Source organism: Mycteria americana, chromosome 1 (genome assembly GCF_035582795.1).
Source record: "Mycteria americana isolate JAX WOST 10 ecotype Jacksonville Zoo and Gardens chromosome 1, USCA_MyAme_1.0, whole genome shotgun sequence".
NCBI classification, from domain to species: domain Eukaryota; kingdom Metazoa; phylum Chordata; class Aves; order Ciconiiformes; family Ciconiidae; genus Mycteria; species Mycteria americana.
Window position 1 is genome coordinate 49,554,633 of NC_134365.1, and position 27,783 is coordinate 49,582,415.

Sequence of the window (27,783 nt, forward strand, 5' to 3'; positions counted from 1 at the left end):
CTTTCCTCTGATTCTTACCCATAAACACTTAACCCTTTCATCACCCTTTCAAGCTCTAGACAATCAAAACAGTCCCTAACATACAGGGCTACCCCACTGCCTCTCCTTCCTTGCCTATTCCTTCTGAAGAGTTCATAGCCATCCATCGCCGCACTCCAGTTGTGCGAGTCATCCTACCATGTTTCTGTGATGGCAACTGTATCATAGTTTTCCTGCTGCACAATGGCTTCCAGCTCCTCCTGTTTGTTGCCCATGGTGTGTGCATTGGCGTAGATGCACTTCAGTTGGAATATTGATCCTGCAACCTTTTTGTGGGAAGAAGCCCTAGTTCCTACGTGGCCATTCTCAGGTGCTTCCATGGTTTCTAACACATTCATAACCCTTGTGTCTTTGCTGCCGCATGGATCTCCATCCCTTACCTCTACTGAGACGGCAGACTAAAGGACCTCTCTAGCACACCATCCCTTGAACATTGGCATGCCACCCTCAGGCTTACCCCTAGCGAGCCTGGTTTTATCCCTTTGCCCTTCAAATCTAGTTTAACTCTCTTTCAATGAGCCCTGCTAACTCCTGTGCGAAGATCCTTTTTCCCCTTTGAGACAGGTGTACCCCATCTGTTGCCAGCAGGCCTGGTGTTGTGTAGACCGACCCATGATCACGAAACTCCAAATTCTGCTGGTGACACCAGGCTCAGAGCCAGGTATTGACTGGCCGACTTAACCTCAGCAACACCTCCAAGCTAGATGAACCATTGTCCTCATTCTTGTTCGGTTCCACTTGCAGAGCCTCGTACCTATTATGCAAGGGCACCTGGGAAGGTGGGGTAGTCACAAAGGAGACGCGCCTGCTGCACCAGGCAGGAACTCATCACCATTGCTCCCTATCCCTTAAATCACAGTGTTCAGCCAGGCAGAGAGAGGATAGGGAATCCTCCGTGATGACATAGACAGTGGGATTGAGTGCACCTTCAGCAAGTTTGTGGATGACACCAAGCTGAGTGGTGCGGTTGACACACCTGAGGGACGGAATGCCACCCAGGGGACCTTGACAGGCTTGATGAGTGGGCCTGTGCAAACCTCATGAAGTTCAACAAGGCCAAGTGCAAGGTCGGGCACCTGGCTTGGGGCAATCCCCAGTACCAATACAGACTGGGGGACGAATGAATTGAGAGCAGCCCTGTGGAGAAGGACTTTGGAATACTGATGAATGCAAAGCTGGACATGAGCTGGCAACGTGCGCTTGCAGCCCAGAAAGCCAACTGTACCTGGCTGCATAAAAAGTAATGTGGCCAGCAGGTCAAGGGAGGTGATCCTCCTCTTCTACTCCGCTGTGGTGAGACCCCACCTGGTGTATTGCATCCAGCTTTGGGGTCCCCAGTACAAGAAAGCGATGGACCTGTTGGAGTGCGCCCAGAGGAGGGCCACAAAAATGATCAGAGGACTGTTGTAGCTGATAGATATTTGAGATTTTTACTTGTTCAGTGTATAGATTGTATTTGTACTGAAGGATAAATAAGAAAACTTAAAGTGCCTGAAGGGAAACATGTGAAGGAAAACTGTGTAATTTAAAACCAGCACTCTAAACCAAATAACCATCTGGATTATAAGCTGAGAGTGACAATTACTCTGCCAAAGAACTTGTCCTAAAGTCATTAGAATTTGTATAAAAGTGGGTGTGTTATCCAAACGGGTTTTTCTGTTTGTTCCTTTTAATTAGATGCTTTTGTATAAAAGATACATATCTTTCTAATGACTACAGGGATTCAGTTCCTTAATGTTTCTTTCTAAGTACCCAAACAGCACAGTAAAAATACTGACATAGTACATGCAGTGGAAGCATGCACTGAGCTGCATGTAAACCTCTCTTAGTGTTACCTTCAATGTCACATTATAACTCATACTCTGTATAACGTATGTGCATTATTCAAATCTGAGAATGTTTGCAGCCACTGATTGTTTTCTCGTAATGGGACTGATTTGACTATGGAATTTTCTGGGATAATCCTATTGTGGTGTTTTATAGCAGTGGCATCACTACCTGGCTGGATACCCACATGCAATTCCAAATTTAAAGAACATCTTTCTTCCTTCTTTCTTCTTCTTTTTTTTTTTGGTAATGTTTTAATGGATGATCAATACCAGTAATGTTTGCTGTGATGCCAGTAACATGGTTATGTTGATAAATATATTTTTATTTCAATGCGCTTGCATCTAGCTTTTCTAAAAATAAGTAAAGCAGTTGTTTTCTAAATAGATATGTGGTATAATGGCTCTTTACCATTGTATACAACACCTGAGGAACTGTCATGTTGCAAAAATCAATGTGTTGGAATCAAGTTACTTTAGCAAACTGTTTGGCAATGTGTGTTTAAAATCAAGAACTATTCCTGTGTCTTACCGGGATCATGAAGGTTAGAGCAAGTTTGGAAGAATTTAGTACAATGTAGCAAAGGTTAGAATAAATTTATTAATGCTTCAGCAGATGCCACATAGAATGGTGTTTACAGAATATTTTCCATTTAGTACTGCTTAACAGCAGCAGCATCTAGTATAATGTGGATATTAACTGCAAGAGTGAGTCGATAAAAAGTGATGAACAGGGAACTGTTGTGTGGAGATACCTAGCTTGGTGAAGTACCTGTTTAGGTATGTATCACGAGGCAACACTTCACCTAATGAATGTGGTAAGGAGAATGAACTAGGGAGTGGAATAAACAGGACCAAGAGAAAGTAAAATAAGAAATTTAACTAGAAACATGAGCTCTTGATATCGGAGCTCACTTAATTTTAGAAAAAAAATTAGCTTCTATTGAAGTCCAAACTCTGTGAAACCAAATTCTGGCTTAGGAGACAAATTTATGAATAAAAGGTGGCAGTAAATCTATTTGCTGGGTGTTAACGAGGAACTTGGTATTTGCACATAGCAGAATTCATAGTAGTAGGTATTTTATAAGTTCATGTGGTTTGTTTTAAACCAGACTACATTAAAACTGTATGGGTGAGGTTTTCAACCATTAAACTGAAGATACACAGAATGTAAGGCATGATAAAACCTTAATACATCATGCTTGACTCAGCTTTTCAAAAGGAAAACTACTATATGCATTAGCTTTAAACAGAAAATGTAGAGAAGCACCTGTTTTTACCACCTCCAATTACAATTGATCAGTATATTTCAGGAACGCAAAAAGCTGTTAGAAACACTTAGAAAAATACACAAATTTTCCTTTGTACATAGACAAAGAGGGTATGAGACAGAAACATGAACTGAAGGCTGTGTAATAATCCAGAGTATATCAGTGAGGTTGAGTAGTTGATGATACACTAGTGAAGACCAAAGACAAGAACGTGTTTTTTTCTGTACTTGAAGGAACAAAGCAGAAAGGGATGCATAGGTATTACTATGAGGCTTTGGGGAACTAGTGAGATTGAATGAAAAATTACCAAATGAGCATATTATAGCAAAAACAATCAGATACATTAATATGGTGCTTTTTATTCCGAGATTGTGAAGTATTTTTCTAGTTCTGTTAGTTGTTCTTGGTAGGGGGTTGCTTGCTTTCACATTTCTGTAGAAGCATATATGGTGGTGAAGGCTATTGGAAGACTGCTGTTGAAAATGTGCACTCCAAAGAAACTAATTTTATGGGGGATTATAGCAAAATCAGAAACAGAATTAACGTCTGACTCCCAATTCTGATTTCAGGGCTCCAAGAAATTACTAGTGTTCCTCCAGGGAATACTTACCGCCCCAAGTTATGTAGAAATAAAATTCAGAGTTGTAAGAGTTGTTTTTTAAGTAAGACCACTTGCTAAAGTTACCTACAAATGAGCATAACACAGTCCCACTTGGCTAATAACATTTTCTGTTCAATAATCCTGATATTATTCTAGATTCGACCAATGTTTTGTGTCATGCCTTGTTCAGATCCCATTTCTTATTGTACTTTTTCTTTATGTTAAGTTTAAGACAGAAGTAGTGACTTCTGTCATCCTAGCTGGTTAAATTCACACCAGTAGTATTGTATTTCAGTATGTCTCTAGCTCTTGTTTTCCACTAGCTATTTGTTGGGAATTTTTCTGATGGTATCAGAGTCATATGGAAGAACAAGGGAATGGCTGTTTCTGTGTTTCTTGCATTGCCTTGGACATGGCGCTTTGTAGCAAGAGGTATATAGGTGCGTAGGCAGTACCTGGATTCACAGTGTGGTTTAGGCCGGAGTCAGAACTCAAGGGTTTTTTTTAAATACCTCCTGCTTATGTTGATAAATTCTAAGTTTGGTTTAAGTGTCTACTGGCTCAGGCTGAAGACTTAGGACTTCTAGAAGTCCTAAGAAGAAGCTTAGGACTACTAATGGGCAGTCCAGTATCAGTAAGGTATGTCAAGGTTTGTGCATTGACAGTATGTCTAAATATGCTAGTTTCAGACTAGCCCATTTCAGGTGTTTTTAAAATCAAATTACTGTGTTCATTTTGAATCTTCTTGCATCCCTGTACCATATTTATACTTAGTTGTAGTACCAAAACAGACATAAATAAATCTAGTGGTTAGCTGCTGCCAAAAGGGGCATCATCACTCCTCCTTTTCATGTTGGTATTAGTGGTCATCTGACCTAGGAGTGAAGTGGTCTATAAAGCTAAACCACCATAAATAGTAGTGTGGTGGTTGCTTATTTATTGTTCGTTTAGAGTTCTGCGGGACTGCTCCTTTTGGCAATATTTAGCCCTTACATTGTCTTAGAGAAGCTGTCAGACTACACCCCTAGACAATTAATTTTCCTAGTTTCATCAGCATGCAGCTGCTACCTTATGCTCAACCACTAATAACAACCATCATGATTCCTATGCTAATTTATTTTTTCTGCTGCTGATGGGAGGGGAAAGTGGAAATTACCTTACTTTCTGTCTTTTATAAGGCTGCTTGTCTGCACTTACCCAAGGAGGACTAGGGGAAAACACACATAAACATATCAAATACAAGTGAACAGTGAAGGTACAACAGAAAAACTAAAGCAAGTGCTTGAAACCAATGACCAGATCTGCCAGGTACAAAGTATGAGAAATGATAACAAATGCTATTACAGAAAAAAGTGAGGAAAAACAATATGCCACTATTATTGGAAAACAAGGAACCTAATGGTGCCTGAACACCTGCAGCTGCAAGTGGAGGAAGGGAGTATGTAGCTGTTAAAAAATTACAAGGGGAGGTCAATGGGCCAATTGATCTTCTGGGTCCTCTACTATGACTTCCAGTTTAACAAGTCTGTTTATAGTGACAAAGGAGGGAGAACATGGTATCCAGAGAGATGGAGAAGGAAGCAGAAGAACACACTCAGTGGAGCAGGGATGGTCTTCAACTGCACAGCCTGGTGCACATACCCCGTTTTATCTGTGGCATTAGTTTATTCTGCTAAATGCTTGCTGAAGGCCAGGGTCTGACCCATCAGAGACTTCAGGTGCTTAGCACAGGGCTGCGCTATATGCCTTTGTTTAGCAATGTCATAATGCTAGTCTCCCAGCTCCACAACACCCATGCATCCTCTAATAAGGATCTTTGACTCCGTATCTCGTGACTGGTCCAGAAATTACTTGGGCACTGAATTAGAAATGTCATTGCTCTCTCCTCTGCTGCCCCTTTGTGGCATGTATCTAAGGACTGAAACACCAGTTTATTTTATCAGAGCTGAACTAGATTTTTGTTAGTACACTTAAAAGAACTAGGAGAACTTGATTCCAGTCTTCTTTTAGGTTAGTTTCCAGAGGGACCGGAGTAAGGCAAGGTGTTTCTGACTAGCAGTGGCAGCTGCTTTTGATTCAGGATTGTTACAGAGAAGACTGGGTCACATGAGAGAGGGAAAACCTTACAGATTACATTTTTGCCACTTCACAGGCAACTCTAAATGCTGATTGATCTGCGTTCATCATTGCTATACCAGAGCAGGGTAGGGACTTCTTTGTCTGGAGAAGGAAAGCCTGCATCTGTACTTTTTTTTTTTTTTTTTTTTTTTTTGCTGTTGCAGCACTGGCTGCTCGGGCAGGAAGAGCGTTCCAGCGTGACAGTTGGCAAACCCACAGCGTGACAGAGTACCACAGATGCTTCCTGCTGCTGCCATTTAGATTTTCTCTTGAATATTACTTGTGTGGCTGATGCATGCAGAAAGATGAAGGGGTACTAATAGTTTCAGACTCTCAGAAGTTTTATTATTAAATACACTGTTCTGTTTGCATGCCTGCATTGAGTATAAAAGCTGCCACCATAAATGAGACAGCTAGACACTGGTCTGATTCAAAGAGTAAGTAGTGTAGTTACATCTTTTCAAATACTGCTTATGAAATGATAAAAATCTAACCAATGGGCCCTATTCCACTGATAAGGCACGCAAGTATAATGGGTCATCTTGGGGGGTAGAAATATCTTCCCCACTCCACACCTTCTTTTTCAAACTCCCTTTCCTCTCCTGCAGGAAGGCTGTATACATGCCTAGCTGGATGTGTGTTAGCTCGCTTTAAGACTTCTTGCACGGGCTCTAATATTATTACATTTTATGCTGATCTCAGCATAATGACTGGTTTTGTTTCAGAGAGGGACAACTTCTGAATGGCTGAACAACCCAGGTACTGTACAGTGGAGAGAAGCAGAAGGTGGCATCTGCTTAACATCACAAAATGGAGCAGGGAAGAATGCCCCTAATTTTCTTGTTAAAACAAGTTTGTGAGAACACTGCTCAGGCTCCCTGTGGCATTCTGTTGTATCACAAAACATTACTTGTTTTTATCATTTTGCACACTTCTGGTTGCAAGGCTGCTGCATATAGACACACTATATCCAGAATCTCCATCACAATCCAGTTGGGATTCCGCGGGGTGTTTTACAGTGGCAGTTAGCATACAGGTGCTATGGAGACTGGTCCCAGCTGTGGGGAGGGTCAATAGGACCTCATAGCAGACAAGATATGCAGCACATCAGTGTCACTGTAATCCCCAAGCACTACAGAAAAGAAAACAGAAGTCAAAGTGCCTTCCCTTTCAAAGTTAGAAGGGATATCTGGGCGCCGCAGCTTTTGCAGATGCAGTAGCAGGAATTGCCCAGGAAGCACGCTCTGATGGCATTTGCCCACTCAGAACTAACCCAGGCAGTTTTCCTTTCAGTATGCTGTGAGGCTGCAACCTAAGAAGTATTTTCACACCACACAATCTCTCTGATGGAGACAAAATATTAAATTCATGCTAAAACAATTACAAGGCAGCCTGCTAGAGATGCTAGCACCTAACTTACTCTGTGCACTGCTTGCATTTTTTTGCGCTAATTCTTACTTAGAAATTGTTTGCTGGCTACTTTCACTCTAGTTTAAGAGAATTCATCCTTAACTGGACTTTTGTTTTGAAGAACACAGCCTGCTGTTAGTACAAACAGCTTGTTCTTACATCCATAGAACAGACAGGGTGTGCTTTGAATTTCGCATTTGTTGTCAGAAAAGGGTCCTATGTGCTTGCTACAAGAGCTGCCTTCAAGATCACTCCTGCTGCAAGGAAGTTTTCCTGCCATAGTATTGAATATGATCATGAAACTTATGTCTTCACCTAAAGCATATGAACACTTGCAGATAGGCACATTTTACTGTGACACACCACTTAATTATGTTAGCCACATTTCATTTTGTTTTTTTAAATAAAAAGCACTAGCTTACAGAATCACAGAATCATATAGGTTGGAAAAGACCTTTAAGATCATCGAGTCCAACCATAAACCTAACACTGCCAAAACCACCACTACACCATGTCTCTAAGTACCTCATCCAAACGTCCTTTAAATACCTCCAGGGATGGCGACTCAACCACTTCCAACTCAGCCTGTTCCAATGCTTGATAACCCTCTTGGTGAAGAAAAATTTCCTAATATCCAGTCTAAACCTCCCCTGGCGCAACTTGAGGCCATTTCCTCTCGTCCTATCACTTGTTACCTGGGAGAAGAGACCTCCTTTCAGGTAGTTGTAGAGAGCGATAAGGTCTCCCCTCAGCCTCCTTTTCTCCAGACTAAACAACCCCAGTTCCCTCAGCCGCTCCTCATAAGACTTCTGCTCCAGACCCTTCACCAGCTTCGTTGCCCTTCTCTGGACACGCTCCAGCACCTCAATGTCCCTCTTGGAGTGGGGGGCCCAAAACTGAACACAGTATTCGAGGTGCGGCCTCACCAGTGCCGAGTACAGGGGCACGATCACTTCCCTACTCCTGCTGGCCACGCTATTTTTGATACAAGCCAGGATGCCATTGGCTTTCTTGGCCGCCTGGGCACACTGCTGGCTCATATTCAGGCGGCTGTCAACAAACACCCCCAGGTCCTTCTCTGCCAGGCAGCTTTCCAGCCACTCTTCCCCAAGCCTGTAGCGTTGCATTAAGTTTCTTACATCAGTTTACTTCGAACATTTGGTATTCTAGTCTTGTTACGCTCCCTCCAACCTATCATCACTTATGTGAAATCATACAATGATCCATAGTGGTTGTCAAATTTCAGTATTTAGATTCACAGCACAGATCATAGTAAGTTATCCTCCAAACCAAAACAAGAAGTGAAGGTGACTGAAATGCTCAAGCAATAGTATGAACATAGGGGCGTAGTTTGTAGCACTCTTGGTATTAGTGCCTCGTGCTAGAGGGGCCTGCTTTGAGATACACGCTCTTCAACTTGTATATTCATTCTTTTTGCTCCTCTCACTCCTGTCCTGTTATCCTGCTTTGCTTCCCTTGAAGCTTTCAGCAGCCTCCTTGCTGCTCATGCTTTTCTTTCCCCTCTCCCCTTTCAACTCCCACTTAACTTCCTTCATCCACAGTATTTTAGCTGCTGCTTCCTCCACCTCTAGTTACCGGGGCACTAGCAGCCACAGAGGGGAGCACCTTTCTGCTTGAGTTTTGCTGTCCAGAGAACAGCCCATGCAGCTGATAGCATCCAACAAGCATCAGCTTGCAGCAGCAGTTCACCCAGAAGCGGTTCCGGTGTGGTTCACCACGCCGTCACAGAAGCTGTTGAAATAGCACAACTGAGGGGACACTGCAGGAAGAGAGGAGCGGAGCAGAGGAGGTAACCTCAGCCAGCATCATGGACTACAGTCCTGCTGTGTGTAAGGCTCAGTTGCAACCTGATTGCATCCCCCTGCAACCAGGCAGAGCCGTTTGCTCAGAACAGGTACAATTTTCAGATAATTTTGCTGAGCAATGGACAAGACTGACTATATACATATTTAACAGGTTGCAACTTGTCCATGCTTTCCACTGGGATAGCAAAAGAGATCCCCAGCACCAGGAGATCCTCCTTGAGAATTGTCAAGGCTTGTTCAAAAGCTTGGAGATGGTAGAGTATCATCAGCAACAAGCATTGACAGAAAAATAACACTTCCCCCTCAAATTCCATTCTTTGAAATGGCTAACCCCTTTTATTTCATAACATTACTCTTCCCCCGCCCCCCCCCCCCCCCAAAAGCAAACCTCTTGAGCTGTATAATGTTATTAGGGTGGTTAGTGGTTAAATGTATTTCTCCATGAAGTTTTCTCAAAGGCCTGATTTCTAAGTTACAGTACAACCATCAAGCCTTGCAAGACTGAAACAAGGCAAGAAAGCCACAGGAGCACTTGTCTTGTATTTGGCAACATCCCAAACGTAGTCAGTTTGGAAATAACTGTCTACGGCTTAACTGCTAAACTTGGATTGATTCTAAGTGCAGTGTTTCAAACTGGGTTTATAATAGCATGCAGGAATATATTTCAGCATTTCAGTCTTTTTGACAATGATTGTCAGAGATCAAGCATGACTTCGGAAAACAAACACTGAGGGGTCTATTGGTTGTGCTGATTGCCTTCGGGGACAGTAATGAAGAAAGCTCATGTATAGTAGTATTCTCAAGTGGTATTTTATCAGCTTACACTCCTCATCCAGTGATCAAAAAGCCTGTAGCACTTCCTCAAACATATAAAATGCTGATCATGTTGACTGGTATCAAGCTGACACATGATCATTTAGTTGATATTCAGACTTGGACTGTTTGCGGCCCATTCTTCATTTTGAAAAAGAATGAAGTCAGTGAGATTTAAAGCTGTTGTATTCAAGTATTGACATGCCTGCAGAATGGCTGGGGAGCCCTGCTATCCCAAGCTCTTTAAAAATGGCAGTTCAGAATACTTTTAACCTCCTGCTGTAGAGTTTAGTTCATCTTTTATTGAAACATTAATACCTTTGAAATGAAACATGCTGCAATATACTGGCCCTACAGAAGAAAATGCAAATGATTTCTGCACCTTTAAGGTAGAGAGCCAGAACACAGCATATAAAGATTTAGTGGTGTAGGCACTCCCCCACATCTTCTAAACATACATATTTTAAATCTGTTTTAGTTTCAAAAGCAATGTGTTATTTATAACAAAAAAAGGCTATGACAACTGTTTTGCAGAAACCCAGCTATTTTTTCAATAGTTAGAATGTCAAATTTCTATTTGAATCGTCTCACATTACTTTAACATTTGGTCAGCCAGCCATCTAGTTTTACTATACAGCTTATATGTGGAAGATTTGACAGAAGCTTTTTCCTATTACATCCTTTTTAAGACCAGAATGGCACTTTTGTAATGTCAGGCTTCCTACATTAGCATTTAACGTTTTATATGCAATTATCTGAGAACCAGTAAAAAGAGACTCCAAATCTGATATAACACTAAGTTCGCCAAGTGTAACAAAGTATTTCTGTAACTCAAGGCAAAAGAGGGAGCATTTGTATGTAACAGCAGAACTGATACTGCATTTAATTTAATTTCACTGATACTTTGCTCAATTAGGTAAAAGCCTGTACCACCACCACTCTGTGAACTAAGGTAAGGAGAAAAGTCAGCTTCCCAATTCCATTTAAATTACAGGCTTCTATGATTGAAAATACATTTTTCAGTGCTCTCTATTCTTGATCAGTTAGAATAATACAGATTTCGTTAACTTTATGTGCCTGCAAGAGAACTTTCTTTTTCAGAAACTGTTCTTAAACACATAAAACCAGAAAAAAACACAGTAGCTTTGAGAAAAGGGAGCAGGTTCTTGCAAGAGAGTCCTAAGTAGAGAGCAGGGCAGTGAAACCACACAAATCTGCAAATAAGTCAGCTTTTCATTTTCCTTAGAAATAGCTACATTTTTTATTCTTATACACCTGAAAGATTTGAAAGAGCCAAATAACAGTGAGAAATCTTCTTCTTCCTTGAGGAGCAGCTGCTTTTCACAGGTCTGCAGCAGAGCTTTCTGGAGATCATGTTAAAATCTGTGGACTTTCCTACGAATTACAGACTGTTACTTTGAAGTAGCTAAGCATGTCTGGCTTGTAGTGTGAAACACAAATATTAGAAGGCATAAGCAAAGTTTTACAGATACCCATTGAAGATGGTTTAAAAATAGGATCACAGGATAATTCAGGTTGGAAGGGCCCTCGGGAAGTCATCTAATGCAAACTCCTGCTCAAAGCAGCAGAACTTCATGACGTTTCATTCAGATTATTTCATGAAGCATCATTCCTTTAATGCCTGCAAAGGCAAAAAGGCTGTGAATTTTTCCTCACTAAAGAGTTATTTTCTCCCATCTCCACAAAAGAATAACTGAATAAGCTGTTATTTTGAACATTTGAATACTGATTTAACCCAGTATGCATCTTCACAGCTCAGAATATCTTCCCAGACAGCTGTCTGCAGAACTGCATTGCACAGTGATGGGATAAGCTCAGGAAGGAGGGGAAGGGGCAGGGATTAGAAGCCACACAAAATCTATGCAGTTCAGGACTGAACAGTAACAACTAAGCTCTGTGTTATTTCTTCTGCAGGTTTCTCTTCTAACAGGAGATGAGAAAAGCTCAAGTCCAGTTTAAGCTTCACTGACCTTTACTAAGATTCACCAGGAGTGAAAAAAAAAATTCCAAGGTATCTGAAGCTTCCTATAAGGAGCTTTTCATTCATGACCAATAACTTAATTCCTGACCATCTCTGAAATTTAAAAATATCACCACTGAAGACTTCAAGATTAGATGTAAGCTTAAGTTCAGCTTACTAGAGAACAACTCTAAGAACTCTAAAAACACTTAAATAACATTATTTGCACCAAACTTCATGTTACTTACATTAGCCAGAGGACAAACTTTTAATTCTTTTTATTCCATTTTCAACTTGTAAGAAGATGATATGAGAAATTGCTGCTAAAAGAAAGAAGAGAAAAATGCATGCTTCTATTTACTAAAAGATGCTTCTACAGAGGAACGGGAACTGCAAGTTTTCTTCAATGCACATATGCTATCCCCTTTCTTCTGCACCTAATGGCCCCATCTTTCCAAAAAAGATCAAAGCCACTGACGACGTTTTAGACAACAGTATGAGATTCGTTTAAATGTTTCGAAGCCCAAAAGAGCTACCACCAGAATTGCTTAGCTGGTTACTTAGCGCATGAGGATTCCAGAAGGCCCATCACGTCTTTACAGAACACAGCTAAAGTTGATGCCATTTTAAGACATTAATTTTTTACTTTCCCAGTCAGTCATCATTCAAAAAGGTTTACTATAGCAGAAATTATCCAAGCTCTGCTATCACAGGCAGCGTTACAGCAGGCAAATATCAGCAAGCCCATTGGTCAGGTCAGTTCCTTTCTTGCTTTGGCTCAGGTTTGATCACTCCAGTGATTGATTTCTTTGTTGAATTCCATCTATGTGTACAAATAATAGCCATGAGGCTAATGGGGAAGCCCTACAGAATCACACCTCCTGCTCAAGAATTTCAGGATCACAGAATAGCCGAGGCTGGCAGGGACTTCTGCAGATCATCTAGTCCAGCCCCCTGCTCCAAACTTAAAACCCAACTATACACAGCCCTGAGCAACCTGGTCCAGCATTTGACCACCAGCACAGTAAAGAGTATTTTCTTGTGTTCAGGCAGAATTTCACATGTTGTAACTTGTGCCCATTGCCTCTTGTCCTGTCAGTGGGCACCACTGAGAAAAGTCTGGCTCCCTCCTTTGATTCCACCCATCACAAATGCACAATTGTGGCCCATTAGACCCCTATAAAGCTGAAGAGCTTACTGCTTGTTTTTGGGGTTGGGTGGTGGGGAGGAAGAGGGGCTGTTAAGCAGGTGTTTGCTACCTGCGGCCAAGGGATCTGTGCAGCACAGCACAGCCTGCACCTGCTCATGCTAATTGTGTTGTGGATCAACCACTCCTCCATGTACAGGGACCTGCAGGTCAGGACCACTATGCTTGTTCAAGTAAGTAGACGTTTTATTATATAGCTACCGTACATTGCCTTTGCATTTATTTTCCCTGTTAAGTCCCATAGGCCTTTTATGTGTATTTTCAAAGCCCTGCTCTTAGGACTTTTTACTAGAAGTGGGTCTTCAAGATATACCTGACGGAAGTCTACTGTAAGGCATAATGCTTTTCAAGTTTCCTGCCCAAAAGTGTTATCCTAATCCTCAGCACCTGTGCATCTGCAAGTATGACCAAAGTCCTGCTATGTGTAGAGCTCGAACCTTGTCTATATACCAAGGTGCTTTCAGATAAGCAGGCACAGAGGTAGGAAAGAACATCAAGGGCTCAGCTAGGTAAGGGGTTGTTATGAACTATATAGGAGAAACATTTGGTCTTAGATGTTCATTCTCTATTCATTCTTAGTCTAAAACCTGATTCTTCAAGCCTTCACACCAAGTAAAAAGTGGAAGGAGCACACTAAGGACCCTTCACTGGAAACACCAACAGCCACATTGCACAGCAGTTTTCCAGCGTGCTTACTGATAGTGGGTGAGATCTTGAAATAGAAGGCAGAAGAGAAGATCATAAGGCAGGGTAGAAGGATGATAAAGGAGACAAATCCACAACTGCACCTCTTACTCCATCTGTCCTTCACTGATTCCCTACAACAGTCCTTGGCAGACTGGAAGGGGGAAGAGGAGAAAGGGAGAAGATACCAAGTTTTAGGTCATGTCCATACTACTGCTAGATTTATTAGAACACAGCCTAGTTGCTTTGGTAAAAGGAAAAAAGCTAGGAATGACTCATCTTTTTGGAAATTAAAATACAACAGAAAGTACCTTTTCCAGAGTATTTTTTTACTTTAAAAAAAATAGTTTAATAGAGCACTTTTTGGATGATGGTCCTAAATGAATTAGACTGTTACACTGATCAGCACATTAATGACCAATACATGGCAACTGAGTAAAGACATACCTTCCCATCTTTAAAAGTAGTGTTGTCAGAAAGCAAATCCTATCGCTTCCTACCAAAATATCAATTCCAAGAGCTCCCTATCTCATGTAATCTATGCCTGCCATATATTACCATAAAGCCATATATCCTTTGACAGGTCCTATGACAAGGATCTGAATGTTCTAAATTGATAGTTTTGTAGGTTCTCTCCTAAAATACGTAGCACAAAACACTATGCAGTAGCTGCCAGAGAGTATTCAAAATAAGCTCTGAATTTCCCCATAAACATCAGCCAAATAGTGGCTTACCTTCAGATCTTGAGACTAGCTTAGGTCATAACTGAAAATGCTTTGTACCTACAGCCATCAGAGCAACCAACTTGTGGAAGAGGCAAAAATATCAAGTTAAATCCTGTATTTATAAAACTGAAATTGCCAAAGATAACAGATGTATCTTCTGAGGTTTATTTGTAGAGTGTTTTTGGTTTTTTTTATTTTAGTACCTTAAATCAGAATTTTTGGGAGGCTATTCACACGAAGTTTAGAAGCATTTGAACTGTACACTCTGATTCTCTACAGGAGACGCTGAAAGCTTTTAAACAGGAAAAGCTAGTATTCACTTTGTGCCGTAGCAATTGTCACAGTGCAATGCCAAGATTGTGCCTTTGCTAAGGAGGAAGCCATAGAAAGTTTTCTGTGTGGTTGTACTTACGGTCTTCCAGCATACTTCAGCTTCATGCCCTGTAAGAGAGGCAGCCTAGGAAAGCAGATGAAGAAGATGTTCAGAATACTATTAGATACTGCTAGCTTTGCAATTAATTAAAGGGATACAGAATGCATACTTGCATTTCAGCGAGCAACTGCTGCTTCATAGTTGGATTGACACTTGTTACTACACCAGAATTTGAGACACCAGGTGATGTTGCAGTATTCCAGAATGTACACTTCCATCAACCAAAAGCTGTTAATTCCCAGAAAGCCCCACGCTAGTCATTTTTCCAAGCCTGAATTCCCACCGTCTTCTAGCAGGGGCAAGCCAAGGAACCCTTTTCAGCCTAACAATTTTATAGATTTTTTAGAAAACTAGGAGATGTCAGGTGCACATAACAGTAGTAAAGAGTTACACAGGAATTCCCTAAATCTTGAAGATCAGATATGGCTGAAGCAAGCTACTGCCCATCTTCTGCAATGCTAGCATCCTTATTATCTTTTAATGCAATACACCCAGAACACTAACAAGATCTGAAGTGGTCATAAAGTTGTATGTAGACCCAGAACAAAGTCCTCTGCCTGCTTCATACAGGGCAGGAGAAACCTGCTTGCTTCCTTGCAGCTGTTCATGTTTTGGACATAAACTATGTGAATCTCTTCTCCTTTTGTATATAATCTCCTATTAATACTGCTGAGTTACTATGAAAGCATAAGAGCCATGTCCAGTTTGTTTCCCTATGGAGGAATACTGCCTGCTTTGTCAGATTTGCAGTGTAAGCACCAACTGTAGCTTCATGCTTTGCAACTAGAATGGTACTGCCACTGTCTAGTGAGCTACCTTTTCTATGCTGTCTTCTTTCAGGTGTTCAAGCCCATCCCATAGTTTTCTAAGCAAAATCTTGTCTTAGACCTCACTTTGAACAAAAAGGACAAGTAGTACCTGTATGAGGCTTTTGGTTTAGACACAGTGTAAGCCATATCTCCTTGACAGATGCTGCAGTCTCTTGAAGAAGGTGGTTAGGTAGTTCTGTATACAGTCCAGGGGAGAAGATAAGCAGGAACAGCTCTAAGGCTCTTCATTCTGGCCCAGAATTTCTCATTACATGGCTCTGAATAAGCAGGCCAGGTCAGTCTGGAGATAAGTCGGAGCTGGACCCTCCATGCTGGCCAGCCTCATCCAACAAAGTTAACGTATTTCAGTGAGGGCTTGAAATCTGTAAGATCAGAAGATACGCACTGCTTGGGGAGAGGGTGGAGGTGGAAAAAAGCAGGAGCTCTTTAGAACCAAGTATTTGCATCAGAAAAGCAGTACGGACATTAAGACTTCTACTTCAATTTATGCAAAGCTTAATCCGATCTGGATTCTTCTAGGGCTCTGCAGAGGCTGGCACTACTGGCAGTAGAAACTGAACTTATCAATCCTTTGGAATAACTTCGCTATATCGTCAGCCATACACAAGTTATCCTTCCATGAATATTACATTTGCTTGCTTACTTCAAAACACATTGGAAAACTTCCTGTTATTCTAAGAAAGTCTCTGAGACTGTTAGTTCATATTTTTTGGCTGCTTACACTTGCTACAGACCCCTGCATTTACCCATTGGTTTGGCATTAAGGCATTTGTTTCCATTATTCTCTCCAGACTACTCCGTGATGCAGCATTTTCCTCTTCCTGTTAAGACCAATACAGAAAAAAAATGAGTCCTCTTATATGACAATTTTCACCCCTCCCTCAAAGCCAAGATTAGGTGTCCTAACATTTGTCTTACACACAAGTATAGTAGACATCCTACCCAGGATACTGAATTTTAAGCCACTTCAAACAGTCGTCAGTCTAGAACTGCATTTATGTTAAAAGTTACTATTGCTTGATCATAATACCACGTACACCATGACGTCTTGAAAGGGAATGAGCTTAAATTCACAGCAAGAGCTATTTTATAGAATTAGCATGCATTTCAGGTTTAAATTGGTACTGTACTGAGATTCAAGAATTTCAGTCCCCATACAGACTGAGATGAACAGCACTTTTATTTATTTCAGTTACAAGAAGAAAGACAAGTAAACCTTACAACCAGAAAGGCAATGAAGGCCTCATGAGCTTAGTGATAACCATTTCATAATCTAGGCAACACGTTATGATTTCTTGAGATCACAAAGAAAGCATACCCCCCTCTTAAACAACTTTTATTTCTGTAAGGAAATTTCCTGTAAGAACAGCACACTGATGTTAACAGAATCAAGAGGGACCACCGATGTACAAAGCCTACATTCACCCTCCCACCCCGCCTCAAAAGGCTTAAGTGTAGACTTTATTCCAAAAAAGATAACACAGTCATGATCACAGCTAGAAGAGAGGGAAAAATTAAAGTCTGTTTTCAAATGAAGTCAAATTATGATGCATTAATGAAGTTAAATGAAGATACTTTCTCACGTGGCAGCGTACTTCATGGGTAAAGAAACTCTCCTCATTTTAAGCCAATGCTTATCTGACTCATGTAGTAGGGAGAAAAGAGTTTACATAAAAACTGATCGCCCTACCAAGTACTCTAGGTAGGAACGATGATGTAAGGGAAGTGCTAGAAACATGTGGGAGAAATTACTATACAAAGTGTCAAGTGCAAACCCCCCTTGCCTAGAATTCAGTGTATTTACTTAAGTACAATAGAAAAGACTGAACTCAGGAGTGGTTGACAGTGGGATACAGTGCTACAGGTTGAACATTAGCCACTACAGGACAAACCCAAGCATGCACGTATCCCACCACAAGGGAAAGACACACTTGAGCTTCCTAACCTGCTCATTTCTACAGTTTGCTCTAGTATTATCTCCTCCCTCATTACCAACTTGATTCCTGCATTCCTTTGAAGGGACCCTTTAAAAATCTCCAAAATTCTGGATTGTTTGGCAAAAAAATTAACTCACTATTTTAAAGAACACAGAGCTGGAAAAAGAAAGAAAAAAAAAGAGTTTACAACTCATCTCTTCAGTTGCTCTTCTAAGCAGTATTGGACCTAGAAAACATGAGGAAGTACCAGATCAAGTACTGTTCCATCATCCTTTGCTGTTTAAACAATACAGTTGAGGCAGACCATAGCTTCTTCAGTCAATTGGTAGCAGGTCAGTTTTGGTGCATAAGATATTAATCAACTGAAAAATGTATTTTCACCCATGCTATACGCCAGTTCTCAGTTTCCCCTCACTTAAGTGGTCAGGGATACATTCATTACACAGTACTCACAGTAAGTCTCGGAATTTCAGGCAGACCTATTCATTCCCAAGGAGTATCCTTTTGGCTCAGTGAAGACTTTTGAGTACCTTGGCTTACATTCATTCTGCAGGCAGCCACCATGATTCCATTTACCCAAAGTACTATTTTTTAGTGGGGCTGTTACCATCTTGAAATTGCAGTTTAAAGTTAACCAGTAATACAAAAGAGTACTTTTCAGTGTTTCCAGTGAAGGAGCTGAGAAAAAAAAATCTGTAAGAAACCATTGCTGCAATTTTATTTTAACAAAAGGGCAGATTTATTCATGTTTACAAACAAGTTTCAAAAACAAAAAGGAGAACATGTATGCTACCCACTAACAACCTTTCAAAATGCCAACAGCCCTCATGCTGCATGAAGGATTCTATAGATTAGAAAAAAATCACAGTTCCACTCACAGTTCACCAAGACAGCACTAAACGAACATGTTTAGACAAAAACAAAGGACTAAGATTCTGATGTATTTTGATTTAATCCATTTTGCCCGAGATAACAGAAATATTTCAAGCAAGTTCCATCACATATTGATGTCCTGCATTAAACAATCCTACTAAGTTCTGAACAAAAGTTATTCAGTAAGTTTCTCAAAATTTTTAAAAATTAAACAGTTGTTTCAAAACCATTAAGTAGTAAATGTATTTAAGAAACTAATTAGGACAGAGGCCATAACTTCATTAGAACACCACTGCTCATGTTTTTACAAAGCATTAGTGTTATCTATTTGGCTATTAGTATTAGCAATTTATCTACAATATTTAACAAGGTAAATTGCAGGCAAAATTTAGTACAGTTTCAATAGAAACACCCTTTTCCTGAAAATACAGCAGTATTTGAAGGACTAGTTTTTTTGTGTTTTTTGTTTTTTTTTTTTTTCTCTGCATCATTTATAAGGAAGCTTCCCATCTATGAACAGGAACAAAAAAAGTATCTACAAACCTTGTAAACAGATCTGTATCATTTATAAACATAAATAATCCAAATTATTAACAGCCAACAGCAGAAATTAAAGTATCAATTCAATGATCCAGGGCCTCCTTGCCCTTCCCAGCCTTCCCCTCAGAAAAGGATCATGATAAACTAAAGCTCTGCTAACACACTGTTCAGGACCATTCTTAAGTACAACAGATGATCCACAGGTCACTTATGCTGAGTTACTGTTTATCTGTCAGAGTTCATTATTACTCCCACCCCCAGAAAAGCACCCTCCAGTCTGGCAGAAAGCTTTTTTTAAAAAAATAAATCTACATTCGTACAAGTGTGTCTTCTGTTGAAGTCCAAGACAAGAATATCATCTTGTCCATCATAATGTGTGAAGAGACCCAGTTTCAATTTCTTTGCAATGCAGCTAGTGTGTTAACATTCAGCTTACAATCAGAGTGATGTTTCCAAACTATGTAGCGGGCTCCCTGGGGATGAAGAGGTAGCAGACTTGTTCATGTCTGTTGTAAGGTGAATTCCACTGTCAACCGCATTGTTATTTTTATTGGGAGAGGGTGGGGGAGTAGAGTTGCGTTTTGTTGGAGCATCATCTTCAGCATCAGTATCATCAATAAGGGGAATATGAGGCTCGGAGTCTTCTATTCTAAACTCAGGATGCGTCATAAAATTGTGAATCGAACTTCGTGTCTCAGGTTTCTCTAGCCCCTCGTACAAGGAGCTACGAAATGCATTCACCACTCGGATCTGTAAACAAAGAAAAAAGGTTGATTAAAATGCTGCAGATTTAATGGTAATGGCATGGGTCTTATGAGTTTGAATCCACAAACAGCTAGACATGAGTGAATCAAATTTGTATGTGATGCAGTGGAACTTGCAATAAACTGTAAAAAATGAAGAGCATTTCAGTAGAGCACTGCCAGTCTACACAGTTGGAATAAAGATTGTAAAAGTACTGCAAAAAGCTGAAGGGCCTAAAAATTCAGACATGGCACTAGAGTTGTTCAAATATTTAGCGTGGGCTAAGCGTTTTTCAGAAGTGAGGCCAACAATTATTTACTTATTCACAAATTAAATAAATCTCAATGAGTGTTTTATTGAATACTTGGGGAAGGTGGGAGGGTGGGGAAGGAGGGGAGAGGCTGAAAATAAGTTAGAGGATAAAAGGGTTACTAATTCTCATGCTAGGAATTAGGATGTCAACTGACTATGAAAAAGCCAAGCAAGTGTAAGCCAATGTCACAATGACCGGACATTTACGAAGAGTCATGCAAAAAAGAATACCACTGTAACAGCTGTAAATATTCGAGTATATACCCATTTACCACACTAGAGAAAGTTCCTTTCTGAGTAGTGCTTTGGAAACTTAAGACCAGAACTAGGAATTTGAATACTGTATTGTACAATTAAGTAGCCACGACAGGTTGTAACTTTGAAGAGACTATTCAAGTAGCACAAATATGAGAAAAGGAAGTGATCAGCCTTTGCTTGAGTCTTCAATTTACATTGAATGCATGGACAAAATCCCCAGGCTGAGTATTATTTCCAGTCCTTTCATTGTTTAACTAACATTTTTCAAATCAGAAAGCTAAGTTTACAGAATTCATAAACAAACATTTCAGGGTGAAATTAGATAGAATAAAGTACAGCTTCATTTTGCAAATTGTGCATGTCCACACTGACTTGAATTTACGCTTTCCAAGTTGTAATTTGTATGATGAAACCACCTGCCCGCACCCCTCTTCTCCCACGCCCCACACGTTTGCCTGACCAACTACAGGAATTCAGGATTCATTCTTGAACTGATAAAACAAATAAGGTTAGGCAGAAGTCAGTGACCCCTTTGTCCAACGCTTTTGTCAAGATAGTTTCCCCCTGATATTAGCTCCCTATTCAATTCTCAACATCTCTACTCTAAGTCTCCAGCAAAGCACAGTTTCAATCCCAAAGCTCCTCTGTTGTATAGTAAGCAGCAGAGCAACTCTGTAGTAAACAAGAACTTACTGTTACAAACAGTAAGTCCATTTTAAAGATTTTTTTTTTTTTTTTTTAGCACATCCAAGATGACTTGTTTCAAGCTGAGAAATACATCATGACTAGTGCTTCGGTAGAGTTCCTTGACAGTAAAAATAAAGTGACTTCAAGGTGAAGGAACGAAGCTGGAAGGTCAAGCAGATCAAAAGCACAGACTTCAAAACAGCTAAGATACACGAAACCACCTCACTGTAAACACAGAGAAGGGCTCCCCCAAAGCAATGCATTATCAAATTTGTTACCACAGAATCACTGCACATGATAAAGTCTTAGGTCCTGACTGTGTTCTTTGACCTCTAGAAATAGTGTTGTTCCCCCACCCCTACCCTCTCAGAGCACTTGCACAAAGAATTTTACTGGAAAGCTCTCGTGTCCCCATTTTATACTACAGGTACACAGGTGAGCCCCATTAACCATGGAAACCAGGGTGGGGGGGGCACAGACGCAAGGGGGAGGTCATAACTACCAATGAAGTGAGGACAGGGAATAGTGTGAATGTGCTTGAGAAGTAAAAAGATTACAACAGCAGCTAGTACTTTACTGTTCATCACATAAAAAAAAACAAATCAAGCACGCTGTTAAAGAGTTGGCGTGTTACATGAGCTATAAACAAGTCCAGCAAGCTGCATAAACTGTCTTGGCACTTACCAAGAAAATCAGCGGTGACAATGCCAGACTGAAAGTTTGCAATGCCTTTATTTGGCATGTTGCATCCCACTGTGCTACTGATTTATGTGGCAAAATGAAATATGACTGTCTCGTGGGACTGTTTTTTCATTGCTTACAGATGGTAAGTTAGAACATGAGCAGTAATGGAAAACAATTTTTGGCTTAACAGGACAGCTGTAATTATTATAGGAATATAAGCATACCCACAATAAAGGCTTGATTCCCATGCAGAATGCATACTAAACAAGTGGTCTGGACACTCCTACGAACCCAGGACCCTCAAGGAGTCCCGCTGTGAAGGTACAAATCATTTTAAGCATTTTAAGTTATACTTAAAGTGGGACAATCTAGTGTTTTGAAGGCTTTATTTTCAGCTACTCAAGATAATTAGACGAGAGAGGTAACTATAAATAAGTTTCACAAGTGAGGAGCAAACAAGACAATTTGTTATGTGTAAGTTATACTGTCATCAGGCCTTCCTCATATTAGTACCAGAATAGCAAGGAATGTAGTAAGCACTCCAAATCCTCCTAGCCAGATGGCTGCTTAAGGGTTGCAACCTCACTTCATAGGAACAGCTGAACTATTTTCCAACAAACAGCTCCGAAAGAGAGACACAATGAAACAACACATCTACTTCCCATTAATACATATTAGTTATCAAAAGTTGTTCTTCTGGAGGGTGTAGCAGAGGGCTGTACTACTTAGTGAGGACCAAAAACTAGTTCTCTGCTATTGTAGCTCCGTAATCTGCATTGGTCATTTGATGCAATAAGATGCTGCAGTGCCCATTAGATTCTGCTCAAATGGCAGCATGGCATGAATTTGCTCTCTAGAGAATTCTGAATGTCTAATTAATGTTCTTGAGTGCAGTTAGGGATACAGGTTACTAATTAGCATTTTAACTAGGCGATGCAATCCTGTGCATCCTTACTGTTAAATCTACTTTTCATTTCGTGTTCTTGAGGCATGTTAATTTGTGAGCCGAGCTTCTCAATACTACTGCAAGGTAGGGAAATACCTGTCTCGCCAATGGAGAACAAGTACATACATAAATACTTGTGCAAGCTCACACAGGAATTCTGGCCAAGCCAAAAAAAAAAAAAGAAAAAAAAAGAAAAAAATCAGAAGAGAACATTTCATTTAAGACGGCTCCTGAAATTAAGGGTCTTCATCCATCTGGTAATCTGAAAGTTTAAAAAGCAGGGGGGGAAAAGAAGCCCTCTCAGAGTTATTTTTAAAAACAATTATTTAACCAGTCTCTAGGAAGTTAGAGAAGGAAGTTAAACATGTAATATATAATTAAGATGGAAAACTCTTTCAACAATAGATATTAGCTATCAGTATTCAACTACAACTGTTATGCATCTTCAGGCTCCAGAGTTTAAGCCTACATACAAGAGTAATTAAATCTCTAGCCTCTACAGAGAGGAAGGCTGAAACTGAAATGCCACTTAGAGCACAATATAAAGAGGGCAGAATTAAGGTGAGACAAATTTTACTTTCACTGATGGCTTATGAACTGCTGCCAGCAGAACCTAGAGAGGAAAAAAACCCTTCAGATCTGAAAGTTTCACCATTCAATGCTTAAAATTTTCCTTTTTATATTAGCTAATTAAATGTTTCTTCTGACTTGTACGCATTTTAGAAGCCTTGTTTCGCCACCTGAATCTTGATGTTGAGAAAGTTGTGTTATTTGGTAAAAAAGGTCCAACAAAAGCAGAGATTCAGAAGTTCCTTACAGGCTACAAAGAAAATGCATTTAGTGCTCCGTGTTCTAACTACATTCATATTTTTAACATACCGTTTGCTTTCCCATCAACTTGGTTACCTTAAGTATCATTTGGGCTGCAGTGCAAGACATCTATTTTCGTTGACCTGGGTCCATGATTATACAGTTAATTCACTTATTCAATGTCAGTCACCCTAAGAGGCATATACTCGAAAATTTACAACAGTTTTCCCGTTTTATCTTAAACATCCCTCTGTACACGAATGGATGAAGGCACAGGATGTGCAGGCTCACAGCTTTCACATTAAAGTCTTTTGTTGAAACTGTTCCACCTGTTCTCAGCCCTCTAAGAAAAAAAAGTCTTGAGGACTCCACTTTGTGGAAGAGCTCTATAAAAGCCTGAACGATGATTTTAAGTACTAAGGAGAAAATGAGAAACGTTAGGTACGTGAATTAGGAAATGTTAATTTCATGCACTTTAGGAACACACACTCACACCCCACAGTAGTAGAAGCAGTAGTAGAGGAAAACACTACATGTGTAGGGGTAGAAATATTTGTTACATCATGGTGCTGGCTGGCGATGGAGGGTTGCCGCCTTAGAGCCCCCTGAATGGTACTTCCACTCTGGAAAGCATTCACTACATCCATCTGCAAGGAATCAGAGATTGTGACAGCTTGCTCAGCAAGAGAGAGACAGAACAAGAGAAAGGACCATCCCATCTATAACACACAAAAAAAGTAAAGAAAAAAGGCACTTTTTTTTATAGAGCAGATACACAGGCAAGAGTTGCATTTAGAGCTGAAGAGAATAGAGGACCCTGAGGGATTACACATCCATTCATACCCCCTCTTCTGACAGTCTCAGTCACACCAGTTAGAACTGCCACCTTAGTCAGAGGACTGGAGATGGAGAGGAGATATTTCCCTCATAACACCCACTGCGTCCTACCTTTTTCAAGACCATACCTGAGTTTGTATCCTGTTTAGGCCCCTAAACCACAAGATCTGACCACGACGTAATTCTCTCTCAGCATGATCGATCTCCTCTACATCTTCTGCTAGTTCTTCTTCAGGAATCTCTTCCTTTTGTGTTCCATGACCAGCTTCTTTAAGGAATTTCAGTCGGCTGGTTGGAATTGTTGAAATCAACTAACAGTGAATGAAAAATATGAATCAGAATTATTCTTTTTTAAAAAGTCATATAAATAATGTAATACCAGACTTAAGGCTTAACATAATATCCTACCTACAATTAGCAAAGTTGAAAGAAGAAATTATGTAAATAGGATGAGTGCATCAATGTAGAGCAATCACTCCAGCTGAATAGCTGCAAAGCTGTGAATATCCTTACCACCTCAACTGAGGTGTGAAATTAAACTTGGACTACAAACCTAGGAAACAAGACATCCTTGCTAGGGACAAAGAATTCCGCTTTAACGTTGCTTGACTATGCCAGGAAGGAGCAGCACTGAAGCTACAAGAGCCATTAATTCTGTAGATTGTGCTTGTACCTAGAGCTTTCAGCGCTCCATCAGTTTGACGAGCATGATGTGTTACCTCAAGTAAGAACTACATCATTTAATTGAAGTAGCCACAGTTAATCCAGTAACGCAGATCAGACATGCATTCCTTTGTGACCTGAAAGGTATCAATCCATTTGCAAGGTGAGTGATGTTTCCAAAACCCTGATCCCAAACTGTTACTTTGCTACTTGGTGTACACTAGTTCATCTATCTTAAACTAAACAAAAGCTACATATGGCTGTTCCAGCTTTCCTTTTCATCCCCACCTTCAGGGCTATTCTGGTGAACTATATAGTTAAGGGGAGTCATCTTTTGATATGTCCCATCTAGCAGATCCAGATCAGTTCCAAGACTGCTTTCCTTGATCATCACAAACCCAGAAGACCATCTCAGCAGCTGCAGAGGAAAAAGACTGCTCCAAAAGCAAGATAAACAGCCCTTTATGCTGAAATTGCTACGATGAATGCTCCCAGATCACACTTCAGTTTCTACTGTTCTCAGAAAGTCAAAAGCTCTTTGACTTTAATGAGATGCTAGAGCAGCATGAACTGCAGCAGGGAAGCTTTGCCCTTGCAAGACACTTTGGGTCAAAGGTATTTCAAGCCATCTCGATTCTCTTCTAGGCTACTTTTAAACCTCAGAGTGACTCTATTTGATTTTTTTTTTAATAATTAATTTCCCAGAGAACCTTATTAAAAAGCTTATACTATACCCACTTTTAGAATATGTGTCTATGCATCTATTTACAACTAAAATTCACACTACCAGTTTTATACTGAAGCCTGAAGTGTCCTTTACAAAATGGAAGGAAAGAAACTGTAATGGAAAAGTCTTCATGTGGTATGAAAAGTTTAGACAACTATGTCATTAAATAATGGAAAACTCCATAGCTCTAAAGTTTCATGTAAATAAGCTTGCTGCTTACAAGCACTGTTGTGCATGCAATAGTAATGAAATGGAGGGGGTGTGTGTGTGTGTGAAGATAAAAATCAAAATGCAATAGCTCAATACGTGGGAGAACTTTCCAATTATTTCATAATTACGCAAATGAAGATTAAAAAGAAAGTTGTTTTGAGTTTTGCTGCATTTCTTGCTACTCTAGTAAGTTTTTAAATCAAGAAAATACCAACAAGTTTAACAATTCTGATTTTTCAAGAAAACCATTCAACACTTAAGTTAAATGTATTTAAACATTAACATGTTCATTGCATCTGTATTCTTACAGAACTTCTAGTACTTATCTGGCTAAAGATATAATTTCATATTTAAAAGGTAATTCCAGCTGCTTCTAGTTAAAAGTTACTAAACATAAACCATAAATCATAAATCTAGTTATGAAATTTAACTAATTGACCAAGTCAGAGTAAGGAATATCCAACTGAGGACTTTCTAGCTATTGAACTTGTCAATTTTAATCAGTGTTTACTGTTAATCTCCATATATTCATGTAGTCCACTTGAAAGATCTGAATGCTAACGATAGCATAATTGTATTTTCCGTGTAAAGTATTCTAATGCAAGTAGATATTTGGCATTTTGAAAAAGCTAGTTTACCTGGCCCCAGAGTAGTGTTCCCATGCCCAGGAAAATGGACCACAGCCACTGTTCAATCGAGAGTTCTGAGCAACTGAAAGGCTTCCCACCAAACTGTACAATAATTATCTGTAAAAGTATCATTAAACAACATGTATCAGTGACCTGTTACTAGAAAATTGCCTAATGCTTCAAGATCACTACAGACAACTCTGCATTAGTACATAGGATTTCCCATCTTATTAAGCATACACTTCCACTGTCTCAGCAGTTTGAGCAAGTTTCCAAACCTAAGGCATCATTTTATGCTTTTCAGTATTTCAAGAACTACCCATTTATTCTTCAAATGTCACACTCGAAAACCTGTTGACTACTTCATTTTGCTTGCAGTTCTTTCACTTCATTTCACAATTACAGCATGTATTTGATGCTACAAATTTACAGTGATTATTTATCATATGAACACCCATCTCAGGGCCAAGTTAATTAATAAACTTCTATTAATACAAGTTGTAGATCCACAAGACATAAAACATTTCAGAAATAATTCAAAAGACTATTACTATGTATCCCATCAGTGTTAAATGTCAGACTTCAAATCATCACGGTGTGACATCGATGTAGTAAGTCTTGGGGGGAAGGGGCAGAGACCTCAAAAGCTAAATTAAACGAGCTCCTACTGACTTACCTATTACAACAAGCTGTACAGGCCCTAATGAGCAAGGTATCCCTCTACATAGGAATTATATGTGTGAAAGTCTGCCCTGGAGAATCAACAATTCAAGTAGCAGGGCAGGCGTGAAAAGGAGACAGTATTGACCATTAAGTAGGACACCTGACAGATGAAAAGCCCAAGAGTATCTTTTTTATTAACACAGAATAAAACACTGAGACGACAACTCAGGACTTAGTTATTTGGGAAAAGCATTCAGTCCGCCAAGTTTATAAAGTGAACACAGTTGCAGTCAGGAGTAATTTCTACATATTTGGCTTTGTTGCACAACAGTCAGTCTGCTGCATATGCAACCCTAAAAATAAGAGTAGCTTCTGAAGAAGTGTCATCTAAAAAACCCTAAACCTGGGAGAATAAGTGAACTAACTTTACGTGAATTGCTTGAACCGCTATGAATCCAGTCAACCTCATGGAATCCCAAGTCTAAGGAGAAGCTTAAGG

At 40.0% G+C, this 27,783-nt stretch overlaps 1 protein-coding gene across 7 annotated transcripts in view; it reads right to left on the minus strand.

Annotated features, from left to right (window-relative positions):
- Positions 1-16,947: 16,947 nt before the first annotated feature.
- The window catches only part of ATP2B1 (ATPase plasma membrane Ca2+ transporting 1), a 66,730-nt gene continuing 55,894 nt past the window's right edge, over positions 16,948-27,783 (minus strand). For 4 of the 7 annotated variants that reach the window (XM_075496723.1, XM_075496731.1, XM_075496713.1 and 1 more), the window contains exons 19-21: positions 26,631-26,738; positions 24,521-24,703; positions 16,950-19,864 (exon numbers count right to left, since the gene is read on the minus strand). In XM_075496723.1, the coding sequence (XP_075352838.1) occupies positions 19,553-19,864; positions 24,521-24,703; positions 26,631-26,738 (603 nt within the window). In that variant the 3' untranslated portion in view covers positions 16,950-19,552. Of the gene's footprint in view, positions 19,865-23,977; positions 24,203-24,520; positions 24,704-26,630; positions 26,739-27,783 lie in introns of those variants that run through there. The other 3 variants (XM_075496769.1, XM_075496759.1, XM_075496749.1) reach the window with 3 other exon arrangements.